Source organism: Pongo pygmaeus, chromosome 20 (assembly GCF_028885625.2).
Source record: "Pongo pygmaeus isolate AG05252 chromosome 20, NHGRI_mPonPyg2-v2.0_pri, whole genome shotgun sequence".
Classification (NCBI taxonomy): domain Eukaryota; kingdom Metazoa; phylum Chordata; class Mammalia; order Primates; family Hominidae; genus Pongo; species Pongo pygmaeus.
In genome coordinates this window covers 51,845,435-51,867,165 of record NC_072393.2, presented here as the reverse complement: position 1 = coordinate 51,867,165, position 21,731 = coordinate 51,845,435, and the positions used below count along the sequence as shown (strand labels likewise).

The window sequence follows — 21,731 nt, the reverse complement described above, 5'->3', positions numbered from 1 at the left end:
GTTGCTGTCTGGCAAGCAGACTGTGAGCCCCAAAAGGGCAAGGCCAGGGCTGTCTTGATCACCACTGCGTCCCCAGCATCACCCAGCACAGGGTCAGCTTAAGGGATGGATAGATTAATGGGCTGCTTCTCTTCCTCAACAAGTGTTTATTCAGCATCCACCATGTGACAAGCACTGGAGGAGATAATGTGGATGGAGCAGGAAACAGAATCCAGCCCCTGCTCTCATGGAGCTGGCATTCAGGTAAGAGATGGAAACAGGACCATAAAATATGACAGCCAGCCAGGCACGGTGGCTCACGCCTGTAATCCCAGCACTTTGGGAGGCCAAGGTGGGCAGATCACAAGGTCAGGAGATCAAGACCATCCTGGCCAACACGGTGAAATCTCGTCTCTACCAAAATACAAAAAATTAGCCAAGCGTGGTGGCACACTCCTGTAGTTCCAGCTACTCAGGACGCTGAGGCAGGGGAATCGCTTGAACCCGGGAGGCAGAGGTTGCAGTGAGCGGAGATCATGCCACTGCACTCCAGCCTGGTGACAGAGCAAGACTCTGTCTCAAAAAAAAAAAAAAAAAAAAGACGCTTAGAATGGTCAGTCCTAAGAAGAAAAAATAAACCAGGGAAAGGGGATAAAGAGTGATGGGGGTTTCTATTTTACTTTCTTTTTTTTTTATCTTAATAGAGATGGGGTTTCACCATGTTGGCCAGGCTGGTCTCAAACTCCCGAGCTCAAACGATCTGCCTGCCTCAGCCTCCCAAAGTGCTGGGATTACAGGTGTGAGCCACCGCACCCAGCCGGGGTTGCTATTTTATTTTATTATTTATTTATTTTGAGACAGAGTCTCGCTCTGTCGCCCAGGATGGAGTGCCGTGGTGCAATCCCAGCTCATTGCAGCCTCCACCTCCTGGGTTCAAGCAATTCTCCTGCCTCAGCCTCCTGGGTAGCTGGGACTAGAGGCACGCACCACCATGCCTGGCTGATTTTTGTATGTTTAGTAGAGACGGGGTTTGACCATGTTGGCCAGGCTGATCTCAAACTCCTGACCTCATGTGATCTGCCTGCTTCAGCTTCCCAAAGTGCTGGGATTACAGGCATGAGATACCGTGCCCAGTTGGGATTACTATTTTAGAAAAGGATGTAGGGAAGAGCTCACTGAGCACGTGACACTAAGAACTGAAGGAGGGGAGGGAGTAAGCCAGCAGAAATCTGTGTAAATAGCACCTGCAAAGGCCCTGAGGTGGGAGCCTGCTTGGTTTGTCCCAGAAGCAACCAGATGACCAGTGCTGGGGGAGATTAGTAGGAAATTGAATCAGAGGGATGGTGGGGGAGCAGTAAGAGGACCTGTACACTGTGATAAGGACTTTGAATTTTTTTTTTTGTATTTTTTGAGACAGAGTCTTGCTCTCTGTCACCCAGGCTGGAGTGCAGTGGCACGACCTCAGCTCACTGCAACCTCTGCCTCCGGGGTTCAAGCCATTCTCCTGATTCAGCCTTCCGAGTAGCTGGGATTACAGGCGCCCACCACCACACCCGGCTAATTTTTGTATTTTTAGTAGAGACGGGATTTCACCATGTTGGCCAGGCTGGTCTCGAACTCCTGACCTCAAGTGATCCGCCCGCCTTGGCCTCCCAAAGTGCTGGGATTGCAGGTGTGAGCCACTGCACCCGGCCTGAATTTTGTTTTAATAGGAACAGGTGGGAGCTTTCAAGCAGAGGGTAAAGGGATGGAGCAAATGAGACAGAAACGGCATAGAACCCGCTGGGACTGACATTTATCTGTGTGTTCTCAACATGGAGCCCAACACAAATGCCCGATGACTGTGTGTGCATGTGTGAGTGAGACCCCAAACCAACAGAGAAAACGTCAGAATGGCATCTAGATGGACAGACGGGCTCAGAGACCCCCAGGGAGAGGCCAGCTCAGGGTCCGGGGACACTCGGGGACAGCAGATCCACACAGACCCACAGCAGCCCTGCTGAGAACTCCCATTCCTTCCAGAACCCTCCCCACCCGGAAAGCTTCCTGGGGCTGGAAAAATCCCCTAGGCCCTCCTGCCTGCCTCACCCATGGCGTGCCCACTCACACCTCAGGCAGAGGAAGCTGGCAGGCCCCACAGGAACCTTTCTGTGCAGGGGGAGTGGAGATGGGCGGGCGGCAGGGACGAAGGGAGAAGAGTGGCGGGCAGGCGGGCAGCGGCTACACAAAGGCCCCAGTGTCTTCCCCTCCTGCCTGGGTACAGATATAAATAATACATATATATGTGTATGTGTATATATATATATACACACACACACACACACATACACACACACACACACACACACACCAGCACGCTGGTTGGGGAGGCTGGGGGCCACACACTCCCCTAAGGGTCCAGGCATGGCAGTCTGCCCCTGTGGGGGCTGGGGGCTCAGAGACCCACAGAGATAGTACCCAAGACTTAGAGGCTCAGGTAGACAGAGAGACGGTGGACAGAGAGAAGGAGAGGGAGAAACTTACAAAGTGGGACAGAAACAGACTTACAGAGACAGTGCCAGCATTAGATAGAAAGCAAGTGTCACGAAGCAGGCGGACTCGAATGGAGATACATCAGCCGAACATCCAGAGAAATGGAACTTATCTGCAGAGAGACAGAAAGAGCCACAGGGAGAGGGACAGTGACAGAATGAAGACAAGGGTCATTCCAGAGAGAGGCAGAGCCATAGAGAAGCCCAGGTGAGAGGAAGCAGGGACAAAAAGAAACAGAGAAATCGACACGCAGTGAGAGAGAGAGAAGCAGACAGACAGACAGAGAGTTGAGGCTGAACGCTTGGGGAGGCTGGTGCCCAGGGTTAGGGGGAGGGTCAGGACCCATTTCCAGTCTGGGGCACACTGTCTGCAGGGCTCTGGTCCAGCCCAGAACAGGCTGAGGGGCAGGAGCAGAGGTGAGGGAGGTGGCCCTTGGGTTCCGGATCTTGGTGTTTACCTGGGGCAGGATTGCAAATAGGCGCCCAGCCTGGCCCACGGTCAGCAAGGGTGGGAGGGGCTGGGCCACAGACCTGGCACCAGTGGGCCCGACACACCCACCTGTGGCCTGGGCGATGAGTAACACATGCACGGTGACACCTGGGTAGATGGTGACACATAGAGGGACAGACACGGTGACACACAGTGACAGATATAGACAGAGCCACAGTGACAGGTCCAGAGTGACAGAGACGTAAACAGTCACAGAGACACACTGTCACAGACACGGTGACAGACACACTGATGCATGCTCACAGAAAACACAATGACAGGCAAATGTGTTGTCAGGCACAGAGGCACAGTGACAAAGCACACAGCGATGAACAGACACAGAGAACATGGTGACGGCCACAAAACAGACAATGACAGAACAGTCACCTACGCGTGTACACGGTGAGACAGTCAGTGACACCAACACAAACCCAGCAATGGACACCAACATAGAGGTGTCCAGGCAGACACGCTCATGCGCTCAACAGAGACACACCATGGAGTAACACACGAGCCCACAGACACAGTGACATTGAGACGCTGACAGCAAGACACACGAATAAAGCCCAGTGACAAACGGCTTAGACACACATGTCCTACCTAGCTGTGAACCACCTGGTCACCAGTGAGTATGTGGCTTCTGGGAACCCACCTCCTCCCATACGGCAGGCTGTGGCGGAGAGTGGGGGTGACTGCCAGGGAGGGCTTGGGACCCCAGGACTGCGCTGCGCTGCCGCTGTCCCTCCCATCCTGCAGAACAGCGGGGTGCTTAGAGGCACTGACTCTGGGCCTAGACTGCCGGGGTTCATGCCCTAGCACCCCACTCATTATCTGTGCAAGTTACTTCACCTCTTTGTGCCTCAGTTTCATTCAACAGTAAAGTTGTGGGGAGCGGGAGGGATGGAGCCCATCAGTTCTGTAAGGTGCTAACACAATCCCTGACTCGTGGGAAGCCCTAGGAGCTTTTAATTATCATAATCACCATCATCACCATTCATCATCATCATCATCATCATCATCATCTCATACCTCCTAATGCTGACAGCCCTCTGCCCACAGCTGTGACCCTGCCCCAGCCTCTGCTCCAACCCACAGGCCCCTCCCCTGGACCATGTCACCTTAGGCCCACAGCCCAGGGCCGCCTGTGTCCCCATGGCCACCCCACATCCCTGATTCGTGGCGTCCCGTGTCTGTCCATGCGTCCCATGTCTGACCGTGGTACTTTTCCACGCTGGACATCAGCCGGCTGTCCCTGGGGTGGGGGTCACACCTGCCCACGCCAGCAGAGCTGGTGGCCACCAGACACCCCGACGGATGGCCCCACCCTCCCCCGAGGACCCTACAACAACACCCCACCCCTCCGGCCACCTGAGGTCCCCACTGGGGCGGCCTGAGGCCCGAGCCTGGGGACAGGAAGCCCCAGGCCTGGCCGCCCTGAAAGCCTCTTTCAGCCTGGGCCTCCTCCCGCCACCACCGACTCCTCCCGCGGAATAATATTTGGGCTGTTGGCCGGGGGGCGGGGGCCAGATCCGGAGGCCGCCTGGGAGAAGCCAGAAACCGCAGGGCTTCCTGCCTCGGGCTGGCCGACTCCGGGAGAGACCCCCAGGCCTGAGGGAGGGGGGCGGGTGCCTGGGGAGACTGAGGGCCTTTCTCTCGGCCCCAGTTGTTTTTTCCAGGAACCGGGAGGAATTCCCCGGCCTGCCCAGGACAGCAAGGCTGGTGGGACGGACGGGGAGCCAGCGCGGCAGGGGCGGGGGTGACACGCAGCCGGCAAGGCGGGGCGCAGCGACAGGAATAGAGGGCCTGGCCTGCGAGGTGGCAGGTAGAGGCGGAAACCCAGAGAGCTGGGAGAGGGATGGAGGCCAGAGAAAGAGAGACCAGAGATCCAGGAAAGGAGTCGGGGGGAGACGGACCCCAGGAAAGAGTCACTCTGAGAGAAGGAGGGAGAAACCCAGAGTCCCAGGTGGAGGGAAGAGGGGAGTCAAAGCAGTAGAGAGAAAAGGCAGGGGCCGGGTGAGGGGGGAGAGAGAGAGAGACACACACAGAGACAGCAACAGGAACTCTAAGAAACCAAGAAACACAGATAAAGGCACAGAAAGAGGGTGAGGGACAGATTGATACAGAAAGAAATGACACTGGCCAGGGCAGTGGCTCACGTCTGTAATCTCAGCACTTTGGGAGGCTGAGGCGGGAGGATTGCTTGAGGCCAGGAGTTCAAGAATAGCATGGGCAACACAGGGAGACCCCTTCTCTATAAAACATTAAAAAATTAGCCAGGTGTGGTGGTGTACACCTGTAGTCCTAGCTACTTGAGAGGCTGAGGAGGGAGGATAGCTTGAGCCCGGGAGGTCGACACTGCAGTGAGCTGTGATTGCACCACTGCACTCCAGCATGGGTGATAGAGCAAGACCCTGTCAAAAAAAAAAAAAAGAAAAGAAAAGAGGGAAGGAAGGAAGGAAGGATGGGAGGGAAAGAAAAAGAGGAAAAAAAAGACACTAAGAGACAAGGAGAAAGATGGACCCACAGAAACTGAAAGACACATCACACTGGTGTGCATGCATGTGTGCTCATACACACACACACACACACACACACAGACAGACACACAGGCAGATTAGACAAAGTCTTTGGTCGTCAAATGACTGAATGGCTGGCTGGCTGGCTGGCTGAATAAATGAATGAGCAACCAGAGAGCCAGCAACCAGGAAAGGCAGATGACAGGTAAGAAAAAGACAGAATCAGATCAACCTTGCCCACCTGCTCCAGCCCCGCTGAATGACCTCAGCCCAGTCCCATCTCATCTGGGCCTCAGTTTCCATTCTGAAGGGAGAGGTGGGAGGTGCACAGTTGTGTTTCCGGGACAGCCAATCTGAGCAACAGACAGGCAGACTCAGAGTCCCAGGAGAGACCTGGGGGACAGAAATACAGATCCCAAACCCAGAGGCTCACAGTGGCTGAAGGAGGACACAGTTCCTTCCCCGCACACTCTCATGCAAAAGTGACAGACACCAGGCCAGCCTACTCTCCACACACATTCAGATGCAAATGCAACAGTGACAAGTACACAGCAAAGGCAGCCATCAGACACACACAAACACACATGCTTTTTTTTTGAGACAGAGTCTTGCTCTGTCTCTCAGGCTGGAGTACAGCAGTGCAATCTGGGCTCACTGCAACCTTCAGCTCTTTGCAACCTCTGCCTCCTGGGTTCAAGCAATTCTCCTGCCTCAGCCTCCTGAGTAGCTGGGACTACAGGCGTGAGCCACCACGCCCGGCCTAATTATTGTGTTTTAGTAGAGTATTTTTAGGCCAACATTGCCATATTGGCCAGGCTGGTCTCGAACTCCTGACCTCAAGTGATCCGCCCACCTCGACCTCCCAAAGTGCTGGGGTTACAGGCATAAGCCACCACACCCAGACTACATGTTTTCTTTTAAGCATGCAGACATACACGGACTCACAAAGATACACATAGAACACACAAGAACAGCCAGCCCTGCCATATGCACGTCGTTCCACACACGCACTCTCTGAGGCAGTGAGTCAGGCAGAGAATGACATATAGACACACACGTAACACAGTGTGAGACCCAGAGGGACCCAGGGATAAGTGTACACAGAGAACCACACACACAACACAATAAAGACATACACAAAAGGCAGGGCACAGTGGCTCACGCCTGTAATCCCAGCACTTTGGGAGCCTGAGGTGGGCGGATCACTTGAGGTCAGGAGTTTGAGACCAGCTTGGTCAACATGGTGAAACCCTGTCTCTACTAAAAATACAAAAATTAGCCAGGTGTCGTGGCAGGCACCTGTAATCCTAGCTACTCGGGAGGCTGAGGCAAGAGAATTACTCGAACCCAGGAGGTGGAGGTTGCCATAAGCCAAGATTGTGCCACACACTCCAGCCTGGGCAACAGAGCGAGACCCTGTCTCAAAAAAACAAAAAAAAATACATACACAAGAGTCTGATATTCCCAGCCACCCAGGGCAAGTAAGCATATACCCAGGGTATGAACAAACACACAAACCTACACAATCAAGGGATACCGACAACAGACAACACCCTGCGGTAGACCATGAGGACCCCAATAGGCATAGTGCTATCCTATGACACACAGAGCACACACACACACGCACACACGCAGATAAACTCCAAAATGTGCATGATCTCCAGTCATTGAACTGACACCTCATCTGTCCTTTTTCCTCCTCCCCAGCTTAGCCAAAGATTATTAGGCCATTAGGCTTCCAGAGCCTCAGAGGTAGAGGTCTGTGTGTATGTCTGAGAAGTGGGGGTGGGGAGACGGCCTTGGTCACTGCAGAGCCACCTCCCCCTGCTGCTCTGGCCCCACTGCTGCGGGGGCTGCTATCTGTGAGCAAACTGTCCTTGGGGTCAGGGACAGCAAAGAGCCAAAGGTCAGGTCGATGCCTCCCCCAACTCCTCCCCCAGAGGCAGCCAGCTCTTAGGGGCAGGAAGCAGAAGGGACAGAGGAGCAGAAATTCAGGTGTTCAAGCCCCATAGGGCCCACTGGCCAAGGAAAAGAGACATTCAGTAAGAGGCGGACATGGTACCTTTAATGATTAAACACAGCCAGTACCCTGCTTCCCGGGCAAGAATCAGACTTCAGTAGAAATTCCCCACACCCTAACCAGCCTTTTCTGGTTTCTCCTGGACCAGAGTTGGGGGAAAGGGTGGGCTTCAGAGAAAACCAAGGAGTATTCTCACCTCCATCCCCTACCCAACCCATGCCAAAGAGAATGGTGACGACATGGTCAACACGGGGCTGCAGCAGCCGTCATGGCACATGGTGGCCCACTGACATTGTCACCTACCCAGTATGATGTCCATCAAAGCATCCAATGAGCCAAAAAAGGTGTTACACAGAATGGTGGCCAACTTGGCACCTACTGTGCCAAGTACACCAAAAAAGAAGTGGGCACAGCACCTAATGGGGGGGCCAAAGAAGATGTCACTGAAATGCTATCGCCATCACACCCAAAGGGCCAACCAAGATGGTGGCCATCAAACCATGCAGTGGATCAGCCAATAACATCGATCAATGTAGCAGTCCTCACAGTACCCAGTGGGCCACCAAAATGTATCCATGGTGGTTATCACAGTACCCCGTGGATCAACACCATGCCCACTGAGACAGCAGTCATCACAGTAAGTAATAGACCCACCCAGCTGTTAACCAATGAGACAAGTGAAGTGTCACCAGAAGGATCAGGCCCCAAGAGCTTCGTGGTGTGAACTCCAGCCATACCCACCACCATGTTCCCAACCCCTGCTAGGATGCATTAAGCAAAGAGCGGGAATAGAGGCCCTGACAGTAGACTCCAGGCTCCCCACCCTCAGCCCCGTAGCCCCCAAACCCCACGTCCAGTTTGGGAGGTGCTGGTGTCTGTTCTGACATTAGGTTGTTGATGGAGAAAGGGTGGTTGAAGTTGTAGGGCGCGTCCAGCTTCAGCTCCCCTGGGAGCTCCAGGCCAGTGAAATAGGGTGTGGAGGAAGGGGGTGAGCCACAGTCCAGAGCCCCCACATCTTCCCCGCCCTGGGCCTCAGGCTCGGGGGCTGGAGGCGGGGGCTGCGGCGGGGAGGTGACGGTGGCCACGGGGGTGGTGGTCGAGGCAGCAGACCCTGTCCCGTTCCTGGTGGTGGTGGCAGCCCCGCTGCCCCCTTTCTTCACCTTCTCCTCCAGCTTGAAGCGCTTCTGGCGGCGCAGGTAGCAGCCGTTCTCAAACATGTTTCCTGAGCTGGGGTGTAGGGCCCAGTAGGAGCCCTTGCCAGGCTTGTCTGGGGAACGCGCCACCTTGACGAAGCAGTCGTTGAAAGACAGCGAGTGGCGAATGGAGTTCTGCCAGCGCTGCTGATTCTCCCGGTAGTAAGGGAAGAGGTCCATGATCCACTGGTAGATTTCACTCAAGGTCAGCATCTTGCCCGGCGCCTGCTGGATGGCCATGGTGATGAGCGAGATGTAGGAATACGGTGGCTTGGCGTGTGCCAGGGGCCGCCGATACCCCTTCGGCATCTCCTTCCCGTGCACCAGCCCAGGACCCGGGGCCCCGTACCCGGAGCTGCTGCTGCTGCCACCACTGACACCCAGGCCTGGGAAGGTGGGCCCCAGGGGGGCTGCGGGTGCTGGGGGTGCTAGGGGTCCTGAGGGCAGTGGGGAGGCAGGGAGCCCCCCGGGGGGATAGGGAGAGCTTAGAGGATTCAGCATCATGTAGGAGTTGAGGGGGGCCATGGTGGCCACTGGGGTCACCGGAGAGTAGACCTAAAGGGAAAGATGAAAGGGGTCAGTGGGGCTCCACTCTGCTGGTCAGCGAAGGATCCCAGGACCCACTGCGTGTCCGTCTGTCTGTCCATCTCGCCTCCTCTACAAATCCCTTCCATCATTACCTCTATCTGTAGAAAGCAGTTTCTTAAGGTCTCTCCTCACTCCCTGGACACGCCCTTTCTGCCCCCTGCTTTCCCACCCACCATGCTCCCATACACTCAACGTCATCCTTTGAGTGATTCTCCAGGGTTCGGGACTCCCAGGGGAGTCTCTGAAACCCTTTGAGGATGTCCACGAAGTCAAAACTATTTTCAAAATAATGCTATTTTTTTTTTTCGAGGCAGAGTCTCGCTGTGTCGCCCAGGCTGGAGTGCAGTGGCGTGATCTCGCCTCAATGCAACCTCCGCTTCCTGGGCTCAACCAATTCTCCTGCCTCAGCCTCCAGAGCAGCTGGGGTTACAGGTGTGTGCCACCATGCCAGCATTTGTTTGTTTGTTTGTTTGTTTGTATTTTTAGTAGAGTCGGGGTTTCTCCATGTTGGCCAGGCTGGTCTTGAACTCCTGACCTCGTGATCTGCCCGCCTCGGCCTCCCAAAGTGCTGAGTTTACAGGCATGAGCCACTGCACCCGCAATCCTAAGTTATTATTAGCCCTTTTCACTGTCTTTCTCATGAAGTGTACAGTGGAGTTTTCCAGAGGGTGTTGATATTCCAACAGAGAGAATGCAGAAGCAACCAGGAGAATCCAGCTGTCTTCCACTGGGCCAGACTTGATTTGCAAAAATGGAAAACAGTGTCACTCTTTTGACTAAATTTTTTGAAATTTGGTTTTTTTAATAAAAATCTTTTACACTAACAAATGATTGCTATTTTTAAATGAATTAATACGTGTTTTTAACATTTCTCAGTTTTAATTGTAAATACTGTAAACGTAGATAGACATAACCCACATCAACAGAAACTGTTTGGACTCCTAAATAATTTTTTTTTTTTTCTACAGGGTCTCACTCTGTCACTCAGGCTGAAGTGCAGTGGTGCAATCACAGCTCACTGGAGCCTCAAACTCTGGGGCTCAAGTGATCCTCCTGCCTCAGCCTCCCAAGTAGCTGGGATTACAGGCATGCACCGCACACCCAGCTAATTTTTTTGTATTTTTAGTAGAGACAGAGATTCACCATGTTGCCCAGGCTGTTTTCAAACTCCTGGCCTCGAGTAATCCTCCTGCCTCAGCCTCCCAAAGTAATCCCAGAACTTTGGGAGCCAAGGAGGGTGGATCACTTGAGGTCAGGAGTTCAAGACCAGCCTGGCAACGTGGCAAAACCCTGTCTCTACCAAAAATACAAAAATCAGCCAGGCATCGTGGCACAGGACTGTAATCCCAGCTACTCGGGAGATTGAGGCAGGAGGATCGCTTGAGCCCAGGAGTCTGAGGCTGCAGTGAGCTGAGATCGTGCCACCGCACACTCCAGCCAGGGCAGCAGAGCAAGACTACATCTCAAAAAAAAAAAAAAAAAAAAAAGAGGGGGGGTGGTCCTGAGACCAAAACATTTAATAACTGCTGGTTTATTAGGTAAATCAGCAGTTCTCAATTTTAGTAATCATAAAGAGTTATTATAGGCCAGGCGCAGTGGCTCACACCTGTAATCCCAGCACTTTGGGAGGCCGAGGCAGGTGGATCACGAGGTCAGGAGATCGAGACTATCTTGGCTAACACGGTGAAACCCCATCTCTACTAAAAATACAAAAACAAAATTAGCCGGGCGTGGTGGCAAGCGCCTGTAGTCCCAGCTCCTTGGGAGGCTGAGGCAGAAGAATGGCGTGAACCCAGGAGGCGGAGCTTGCAGTGAGCTGAGATCATGCCACTGCACTCCAGCCTGGGCGACAGAGAGACTCCGTCTCAAAAAAAAAAAAAAAAAAAAAAAGAGTTATTATAACTCTGTAATAATCTAACATATCTAACATATACGTGTAGCTCTCTTCAATCTTTTAGCTTATAAAATTACTGTATTTAGGCCGGGCACGGTGGCTCACACCTATAATCCCAGCACTTTGGGAAGCTGAGGCAGGTGGATCACTTGAGGTCAGGAGTTCGAGACCAGCCTGGCCAACATGGCGAAACCCTCTCTCTACTAAAAATACAAAAAATAGCCAGGTATGGTGGCGGGCGCCTGTAGTCCCAGCTATTCAGGAGGCTGAGGCAGGAGAATTGCTTGAACCCAGGAGGTGGAGGTTGCAGTGAGCCGAGATTGCACCACTGCACTCCAGCCTGGGCGACAGAGCGAGACTCTGTCTCAAAAAAAAAAATAAAATAAAAATAAATTACTGTATTTATACATAAAAGTGTTTGAATATCAGAAATCACTTTTCAACCTAATAATATTATTTATCTATTTACTATATGTCTTCAAATCTAAGACTTCTCTGGAAGCTGCAGCATTACTTTATATATTAATACAAATGGGAAAAACAGTTAAAATCATAGGACACTGTTGACTGTAAAAGGCATCCCATTTTTGGAAATGTTCAAATGGGGGAAAAAGGTGCATCCTAGGTCAATGGAACACGGTAGATCTTGCAGTGCCTCCTAAGTAACCCTCTGTATATTCTTTCATTCATTCAACCAATATTTATCAGTTAGCTGCTCCATGCCAGGCGCTGTTCCAAGCACTTCACAAGAATGGTCTCCTTTAATCTTGACAACCATACTATGGGAGGAGGTGTTATGATGATGCCCATTTTACAGCTGAGCCAGCTGAGGCCCAGAGAGGTTGTTGGGGTCACACAGCAAGAATGGGGGCAGAACTGGGATTCTGCAACCAGGCAGTCCAGCTCCAGACCTGTTCTGGGTCACGCTATAAACACAGTGACTAGGCCAGGTACGGTGGCTCACGCCTGTAATCCCAGCACTTTGGGAGGCTGAGGGGGTGGGGGGGGGGGCGGATCGCTTGAGGTCGGGAGTTCGAGACCAGCCTGACCAACAGGGATAAACCCCGTCTCCACTAAAAATACAAAATTAGCCGGGCATGGTGGCACATGCCTGCAATCCCAGCTACTAGGGAGGCTGAGGCAGGAGAATTGCTTGAACCCAGAAGGCAGAGGTTGTGGTGAGCCGAGATCGCGCCACTGCACTCCAGCCTGGGCAACGGAGCAAGACTCCATCTCGAAAAATAATAATCATAAAATAAAATAAAAGCAGTGACTAAGACAGACAGAAATGCCTGCCCTCGTGGTGCCAACAGTCTAGCAGGAACACCACAGTGAACAGAACACGCCAGGAAAACATAGGCATGCTGGAAGGTTGTTTCTTTCTTTGTATCTACTTATCCCTTCTCAACCACTGTCTCCCATCCTCTCTGTCCCATCCTCCACCTGGACCTTTCCCCACTGCCTCCTCCAAGGCCTGGGGTCTCATGCCACTGCATGGGTGCGGGGAATGCTGCTATATATAACACTGGCTAGAGCCACCAAATGTGAGTTAACTGGATACTGCCTAGTCTCCTGCCACTGTAAGCTTTTTTTTTTTTTTTTTTTTTTTTTTAGAGAGAGTCTCACTGTATCGCCCAGGCTGGAGTGCAGTGGTGCAATCTCAGCTCACTGCAACCTCTGCCTCCCAGGTTCAAGCGATTCTTCTGCCTCAGCCTCCGGAGCAGCTGGGATTACAGGCATGCACCACAACACTCGGCTAATTTTTGTATTTTTAGTAAAGACAGGGTTTCGCCATGTTGGTCAGGCTAGTCTCGAACTCCTGACCTCAGGTGATCCTCCCACCTCGGGCTCCCAAAGTGTTGGGATTATAGCCATGAGCCACCATGTCTGGCCCTACCACTGTCAGCTTCTGCAGGTCACAAGGTCCGGAGAAACGAGTCTTGCCAGGGTGACTTAGGGAATCAGGGAGAGGAGGCAACCAACTCAACCCTAAGTCTGAGTTCCAGTCGAGAAATCCTCTGCTCTTTCCTTTTCATGTCTCTCCAAGGAGCTCTTTCATCATGTCTCTTTGAATCTCTGTTGGCTATTTTTGCCTTTGTGTTACTTGTCTCAGTACTAGTACCCATATTCCTCTCTCCCATCTCCCTCCCCACCCCCCCATTGTTTTCCCTTCTGTCTCCTCCCTAACCTCTTTTGCTCTTCCTGCCCTCCCCCAACCCCTCCGGAGTCCTCTCCCATCTTTCTTTCCCCTCCATCTTGGCCCCTGTCTCTCTCTCCATCCTTCCATCTCTTTCTCCCTTCCTTGGCACTCTCTCTCACTACCCGACTCTACCCCACTCCCCTCCCACCCCCAACTCCCACCTCTCTTCCTCCTTCAGCCCATCTTCTTGTCTTTTTTTTTTTTTTTTTTTTTGAGATAGAGTCTCTGTCACCCAGGCTGGAGTGCAGTGGCTCCATCTCGGCTCACTGCAACCTCCGCCTCCCGGGTTCAAGCAATTCTCCTGTCTCAGCCTCCCAAGTAACTGGGATTATAGGCACGCGCCACCATGCCCAGCTAATTTTTGTATTTTTAGTAAAGACGGAGTTTCACCATGTTGGCCAGGCTGGTCTTGAACTCCTGACCTCAAGTGATCCACCCTCTTCGGCCTCCCAAAGTGCTGGCATTACAGTCATGAGCCACCATGACCAGCCACCATCTTCCTATCAATCTATCTATCCATCCATCCATGCATTTATCTATCTATCTATCTATCTGTCTATCTATCTATCTCCCTCCCTTCAACAAATCCATTCCCCCTCACCCCAAGTCTCACAGTGAAATTGCAGCCACAGTTACTCCCTTCCCCCATGCAGGCTCTCCCCCTGGTTGGTGGCTTCGGGTCCCCTCCCCAGAAAAAGAAAAGAGATGAGGTGAGAAGGTGATGGATTAGACAGAGTTTCCAAATCCCCCTATACCTCCACCCCCCATTTCTGCAACCCAGTCAGGCTCTCTGGTATTGCAGAGTAAGACAGATAGGGACCCCAGGGCCCTCCTTTCTGACTCCCCACCCACCCGGAAGTCCTCCTTGAGGTCTGACCTTAAGCACTCCAGCTGCCCTAATCCACCCTAGGCTTTCCCACGCCCCGGGGCTGGGATGAACCCCTGGTGTCCGGGTCTGAGCCGGATCTCCCCTGACAGGGTGGGGCTGAGATTGGGGGGAAGCCCTTGGGGGACCCGCACCCCCACACCAGGAGACTGGAATTTCTCCTCTTTCATTTCCTTATTGTCTCTGGAGAAGGGTGTGACAGGGAGCAGAGGAAGGCAGTGTGAAGCCAGAAGCCAAGTTTCTAGTCCCAGACCCAACCCAGGACCGCAGTGTTCTGCGTGAGGGGCTTCAGAGTTAACCACCTCTAAAACGGGGGAGCAGCTGGACCAGCTGATCTGCAAGAACCTGAGGCCAACAGGGATATCCCGGGATGATAACTTTCCAAGTTCTTTCCAGACAGCAAGCTGCCCTGAGTGTTAACGTCACCCCAGCGGGAGGGTGCTATGGGCAAGAAGTGGTTTGGGGACCCTCTCAGCTCTCAGTTGCTGGCTGAGTGTAGGTATTTCTCTCCCCATTGTTCTGACCCAAGGGGAAGAGGTGGGCTTATCTGATGGGAAGGCTGGGGAGAGCCTCAGACAGTATCACCCAACCATTTCCATTCCTCCAAATACTGACTCTCCCAAAATATGCCCTGAAATGCTGATTACCTCCAGACTGTCCCTCTACTATTATTATTATTATTATTTTTTGAGATAGGGTCTCATTCTGTCACCCAGGTTGGAGTGCCGTGATACGATCACAGCTCCCGGCAGCTCGAACTCCCAGCCTCAAGTGATCCTCCCACCTCAGCCTCCCAACCTTAGACTACAGGCATGCCTGACTAATTTAAAAAAATTTTTTTTTAAAGACAAGGTCTCCCTATGTTGCCCAGGCTGGCCTCAAACTCCTGGGCTCAAGAGATCCTCCCACTTCGACCTCCCAAAGTGCTGGGATTACAAGTGTGAGCCACTGTGCCGGCTATCCTTCAATTTCTGACACAATTTCCATACGAATTGTCCCCTAAACTTGGATCTACTCAGACTGTGCCCCAAATATCAACTCCTCCTGCCTAGACCCCCATCATTTACTTAAGATGTGCCCCCAAAACAACTGTAGTTGGTTTGTACAATTGGTCTGTAGTTGGTTCCCTTAAATCAGGTCCCCAGACTGAGTTCTCCAGAGGTCCATCTGGGATCACCCCCACTAGCTGGAACCCTCCATTTCCCACCTGGGTCTCCGCCTTCCGCATCTCACAACTGATACCTCCAGCCACCCTGCCTCCACCTCTCAACACTCCCAATCTCTTTCCCTGTTGGCCCTGCCCCACCCCACGTGCACCTCACACCTCCCCAAACCCAGGACTGGCCCCTCCCAGGCACCTTGCCAAGACCTGAAGGCCTGGGAATCCAGGAGTCCCACCCTACAGTTTCAAGCCCCAGACCCAAGACTCAGGCACGCTGGGGCCCCCGCAGCCACCAGATCTTGACTCCTTGGAGAACCCAGCCATTCCTGCCCCATGCTCCACCTCAAGCCCACAGTCCCCTTCCAGGTTAGAAGTCCAAGTGTCCAGACCCCCATAATTCTCAGACCAAGAACCCAACCCCCAGCCCCCACAACCTCACAACGTTGATTATAGAGTGAGGTAGCTAAGGTGTAGGGGTTGTTGCAGCAAGACGAATGGGGGTCAGACTTGAGGAAGGACTTTCTGTCTGTCCGGGTGAGGGGATTAGAATATGCCGCCACCCCCTACTCCAGGGAAGCCTTGTCTGAGGTGAGACTAGATGGGAATTTTAGCAATAGCTGGAGGTTGCTGGACTGGCGGGGAGCAGGGGAAGGTGCACAATCTAAAACTCTCCATCTTCCGACTTGGGGAGTCCCTGCTGAGAGTCAGGGGTAGGGATGGGGGGTGGAGATCGGCCCCTCTCCTGCCAATGCTGATGGCTACATCTTCTGCTCCCAGATGCCCAACTCTAAGCCACCTGTTATTTCAGACTCCAAAAACGCAGCTTCATCTGAGCACCCCCATCTCTTACCCCTGAGCACCAATCCCTATTTCTGACCCTACCTTAGATCACCAGCTGATCCTTACCCCCGAACCCCAGTTCTTTAACACTGTGTGCTGGCCCTGAGCTCCCACCTCAGTCTTCCCTTAACGGTGACTCCTCCTCCATCTTTTAGTCTTTCTTTCCCTCCAACTTTGAACCTCACATCCTGAAACCCCCTAGTCTGTCCCCTACCCTGGAACTCTGATTCCTATCTTTGGTTTGTACATATAAATCCCTTGCTTTTTGGGGCCCCAACACCCGGCTCCCAAGTTTAAGGTGTGACCCGACCCTTGGCTAAATTTTCCTGACTTCCATTTTTAAGCCCTGGCCGCGGCGAGGCTGCCCAAACAGTGCTCCCATCCATGCCTCGTCCCGGGTCCCTGACTTCCACACCTGGTCTCCGTGTTCCCAGTTCCTCGGCTGCCTAAGTAGACGCCTTTGCCTCCATTTGAACCCACAACCAGTCCCTGCTCCATGTGAGCCCACACCCCGATACCTGCCCCCCACTTCCCGCTCCGCCATCCCCGAGGACACACCTCGCCCGCCTCCGGGTAGTAGCTCCACTCGGCCAGGTCATGGGCCTCCATCTTCACTGAGCCCAGCATCCCCCGGGCTTGCGCCCCCACCCGCCCCCGCTCCGGCCCCGGGGGAACGGAGCGCTCTGGATCTCTCAGCGGGCACGGCCCGAGCTCTCACCGGCGCCCGCCTGTCCGACCGCCCGGGGTACGGCTGTCCCGAGCGCCGCGGGAGGCGGCCACGCTTTATAGCCGGGACACCCCCGCCCTCGCCCGCCCCGGGCTCCCCTCCCGCCTCCCCGAGGGCGGCGCGCTCGGACTGGGGCGCCCCCTGCGGGATCGCCAGGAGACAGACCTCAGGCGCCGGGGGCCGCAGCCCCAGGACGCGACAGCTGGGGGTGATTCAGGAGTGAGGGAGCTGCCCGCAGAGACGCTGCAGATACCAAGGGCCCCGAGGGCAGAACTCTGGAGCCTTTCTACTTCAGGGGGTTTCATCATCTCGGCAGGAGAGGACGAAGAGCCAGAGCCCTGCATGACCGCGGCGGAAGAAAGGGGAATCAGAGCGCTAGGGCCACTATGCGACTACAAGGACCCGTAAGAGTTCCCCGAAATCACATCCCCATTGGACAGACAGGAAGACTGAGGCTTCCGATGGCTAGAAATGCTTGACTTGGCCGGGCGCGGTGGCTCACGCCTGTAACTCCAGCACTGCAGGAGGCCGAGGCGGGCGGGCGAATCACTTGAGGTCAGGAGTTTGAGACCAGCCTGGCCAACAGGGTGAAACCCCATCTCTATTAAAAATACAAAACCTAGCTAGGCGTGATGGTGCGTGCCTGTAATCCCAGCTATTCGGGAGGCTGAGGCAGGAGAATCGTCTGAACCTAGGAAGCGGAGGTTGCAGTGAGCCGAGATCGCGCCACTGCAGTCCAGCCTGGGAGACAGAGCGAGACTCCGTTTCCAAAAAAAAAGAAAGAAAGAAAAGAAAAAGAAACGCTTCAGACTGTTGAAAGGGTCAAGAACAAAGATGGAGGGGATCGGGGCCTCTCCGCAGACCCCACTAGGGCAACAGACCACCTCCTCTCCAAGACCCAGGAACTTCGCTGCCCGGACTCCGCACTCTCCAAGACCAGCCAGCCGTCCAGGGACTCAGCACCACTGAGAACTCCATTTCCCAGAATGCTCTAGCTCCCTTTCCGCCCGGTGCCTCCGAAGGGACTACATTTCCCAGAAGGCCTAGCGACCCAGAACCGGAAATGAAGAGGCCGCTCGCCGTAGTATGGAGGCGGGCGGAAGGCCGCTCGCACGGGACGAGGCATGGGCGGGGTCGGGCTGTGCTCTGGACTCCATTTCCCGGCGGCCCTGGGTGTGTGGCGCGTGCGCACCGTTCCCGGCGACGAACGGAAGATGGCGGCGGCAGCAGCAGCGGAGTCTAGGAAGAGGCACTGCTGAGGGGGCGCGAGGGGAACGGAGGCCAGAGCCGCGGTGAGCGGGAGGCGGCGTTTGGGCCCGGAGACGAAGGGAGGAGGCGCCTAAAGAAGCAGGGGCGCGGGCGGGGAGGGGATCGCCGTGGGGAGAGGGGAACAGTGGCTTTCGCGACCCATGTTTCTTCCCCTGCTCAGGACTCTTCCTTGGCTCCCTAGTGCCCTCGAGGCAAAGTTCCAACGTGGCCCCCCGGGCGCGTCCGCCCCGCAGACCTCGCTTGCTTCGACTCGGCCTCTTTGCTTTCTCCCCCACCTCTAACAGCCGCCCTGGCCTTTCGGTTCCTTAAACTTGCCATGCGCTTTCCCGCTTCGGGGATTTTGTACAGGCTGTCCTTTCTGCCTGCAACATCCTTTTACCCATTCGGCTTGGCTGACTCCCATTCATCCTTCGGGTCTCGGCACCAACGTCACTTCCTCCGCGAAGCCCTCCTTCCCTGCCCTCCGTCCAGAAATCCGCCTGTTAAATGCTTTTGTTGGTCCCTGTTCCTTCATGTCACGTGTGGTCTAATTTGTTATCCGACTCTTATCTGTGTGCTGTTTTATGATGTCTGTGACCGTGTGTTCCATGAATGTAGGGACTAGGTTTGTCTCGGTCGCCACTGTTCCCAGCACAGCGCCAATCACACCGGAGACGCTCGGCTAATGTTCGTTGAAGGAATAAAAGATGATCCTAGAGCCAGTTTGGGGAAACAGGGTAGTCATCAGATTCCTAGATAGCAGTGGGGCAGGGTACCACTTCTTAACGAGTACATCGAGAGGGAAGGGGAAACAGTGATACTGTTCATCATAGCAAAAGGCTACACGCATCCCAAATGTTCTTAAATAAGAAGATTGGCTGAAAGAAACTATAATACATCTACATAAAAAAATACTATGCAACTCTAAAAAGGAATGAGGTAGATAAAAGGAAATGATGAAAATCTCTATACACTGATATAGTGGCCTCCAACATATATTAAGGGAAAACAAGTGAAGTGGAGGTTAATGTTTATTGTATATGCTTTTTTTTTTTTTTTTTTTTTGAGACAGGGTCTCACTCTGTCGCCCAGGCTGACACGATCCCAGTTCACTGCAACCTCCACCTCCCTGGTTCAAGTGATTCTCCTGCTTCAGCCTCCCGAGTAGCTGGGATTACAAAGGTGCCCCACCACATCGAGGTAATTTTTGTATTTTTAGTAGAGACGGGGTTTCTCTGTGTTTGCCAGGCTGGTCTTGAACTCCTGACCACAAGTGATCTGCCCACCTCAGCTTTCCAAAGTGCAGGGATTACAGGCCTGAGCCACCAAACCCGGCCTGTGTAGGCTCCTTTTTTTTTTTGAGACAGAGTCTGACTCTGTCACCCAGGCTGGAGTGCAGTGGTGTGATCTCGGCTCACTGCAACCTCTGCCTTCCAGGTTCAAGCAATTCGCCTGCTTCAGCCTCCCAGGTAGCTGGGATTACAGGCGCACCACCATGCCCGGCTAATTTTTGTATTTTTAGTAGAGATGGGGTTTCACCGTGTTGGTCAGTCTGGTCTTGAACTCCTGACCTCATGATCCACCTGCCTCCGCCTCCCGAAGTGCTGAGATTACAGGCGTGAGTCACCGCTCCCGGCCCTGTGTATGCTCTTTTTGTAAAAGAAAGGGAAATATGTATATATGGGTTTTTTCTTTTCCTTTTTTTCCCTTTTTTTGCATAAAATCTAGCTCCTGCAGGAGAATTTTGTATGTGTGTGTTTAAAAAAACAAAACAAAACTGAAAGCATAAACCAAAAAGCAGAAGAAGAATGAAACACGGTAAAATATTTTGGTTGATCTGAATGTATTATCATCATGAAAAAAGTGGAAATGTTTATTACAGGGTTTTATTTATTTATTTTTTTTGAGGCAGAGTCTCATTCTGTCGCCCAGGCTGGAGTGCAGTGGTGTTGGGATTACAGGTGTGAGCCACCACGCCCGGCCTGTTTTTTTTATGTTTTGACTGGGGACGGCATGCGGCATGCTGGTTGTCTGGTGGCCAGGATCCTTGGCTTACGTAAACAGACCTGGGGGTGAAAAACAATTCCTTCCAGATAAACAGTACTGTAGCATAGTGGTAAGGAAGATATGCAGCCATGCTGCTGACTCTGCCTCTTACAAGCTATATGCCTTTGATCAGGTCACTTTACCTCCCTGGTCTTCAGTTTCCTTATCTGTAAAATGAAGATTAAAAATAGAAACTCCCAGCCTGGGCAACATGGCGAAACCCTTCTCTACAGAAAGTACAAAATTTATCTGGGCATTCGCCTGTAGTCTCAGCTACTTGGGAAAATGAGGTAGGAGGATCGCCTGAGCCCGGGAGGCAGAGATTGCGGTGAGCTGAGATTGCAGCACTGCACTCCAGCCTGGGCAACAGAGTGACACCCTGTCTCAAAAAAACAAAAACTGTAAACCTAACTCATGTATATTAATTCTAATATATACATATTAATTCATTTAAACCTTGGTGTCTGAGGTTTAAATTAGTTAATACGTATATATTAGAATTGCGCTTAGCACATATTAAGTGTTCTTTCTCTCTCTCTCTGTCTGCCTCTCTCTCTCTCTCTATATATATATGGTTTTTTTTCTTTTTTTTTTTTAATTTGAAATGGAGTTTCACTCTTGTTGCCCAGGCTGGAGTGCAATGATGTGACCTCGGCTCACTGCAACCTCCACCTCCCAGATTCAAGCGATTCTCCTGCCTCAGTTTCCCGAGTAGCTAGGATTACATGTGCCCGCCACCATGCCCGGCTAATTTTTTTGTATTTTTAGTAGAGATGAGGTTTCACCGTGTTGGCCAGGCTGGTCTCAAACTGCTGACCTCAGGTGATCCATCTGCCTTGACCTTCCAATGAGCCACCATGCCCGGCCGTGTTCAATATATATTAACTGATTATTTTTTCTTTTTTTTTTTTGGAAACAGGCTCATCAGGTTCATGCTCTATTGCGCAGGTTGGAGTACGGTGGCCCAATCATACTTCACTACAACCAGGCTCAAACAATCCTCCCACCTTAGCCTCCAGAGTAGCTGGGACTAAAGGTTTATGGCACCATGACTGGCTAATTTTTTTTTTTTTTTTTTTTTTTGAGATGGAGTCTTACTGTGTCTCCCAGGCTGGAGTGCAGTGGCATGATCTCGATACCCTACCCAGCTAATTATGCATGTGTCTAGAGATGGGGTCTCACTGTGTTGCCCAGACTCCTGGCCTCAAGTAATCTTCCTGCTTCAGCCTCCCAAAGTGTTGGGATTATAGGCGTGAACCACTGCACCTGGCCTTCTTTTTTAGTTTTTAGGCCTAGGCCAGTCCTGAACTCCTGGCCCCAAGCCATCCTCCCACCTAGACCTACCAAAATGCTGGGTTTACAATTGTGAGCCGCTGTACCCGTCCTATTTTTGTTTTCTTTCCTTTCTTTG

The 21,731-nt window shown here is 52.8% G+C and overlaps 2 protein-coding genes across 7 annotated transcripts in view; one reads left to right on the top strand and one right to left on the bottom strand.

The window, feature by feature from the left end:
* Positions 1 to 7,559: 7,559 nt before the first annotated feature.
* On the bottom strand, positions 7,560 to 18,010 carry FOXA3 (forkhead box A3). Of its 3 annotated transcripts, XM_054466249.2 has the most exons (3): positions 17,911 to 18,010; positions 17,192 to 17,364; positions 7,560 to 9,284 (listed from the first exon to the last, which is right to left on the bottom strand). In XM_054466249.2, exon 3 carries the CDS (start codon positions 9,252 to 9,254, stop codon positions 8,298 to 8,300), a length of 957 nt encoding a protein of 318 aa, XP_054322224.2. In that variant the 5' UTR covers positions 9,255 to 9,284; positions 17,192 to 17,364; positions 17,911 to 18,010; the 3' UTR covers positions 7,560 to 8,297. The 3 variants fall into 3 exon arrangements, with proteins under 3 accessions (XP_054322224.2, XP_063513288.1, XP_054322223.2); XM_063657218.1 differs by lacking the exon at positions 17,192 to 17,364; XM_054466248.2 differs by lacking the exons at positions 17,192 to 17,364; positions 17,911 to 18,010 and adding an exon at positions 16,858 to 17,068.
* A 118-nt stretch (positions 18,011 to 18,128) lies between these two features.
* Positions 18,129 to 21,731, top strand: part of SYMPK (symplekin scaffold protein) — a 48,024-nt gene continuing 44,421 nt past the window's right edge. Inside the window, exons 1-2 of one of the 4 annotated variants that reach the window (XM_054466240.2) lie at positions 18,175 to 18,318; positions 19,347 to 19,474. The gene's annotated coding sequence lies outside the window, so the exon portion shown is untranslated. Of the gene's footprint in view, positions 18,319 to 19,346; positions 19,475 to 21,731 lie in introns of all 4 variants that reach the window. The other 3 variants (XM_063657215.1, XM_054466241.2, XM_054466245.2) reach the window with 3 other exon arrangements.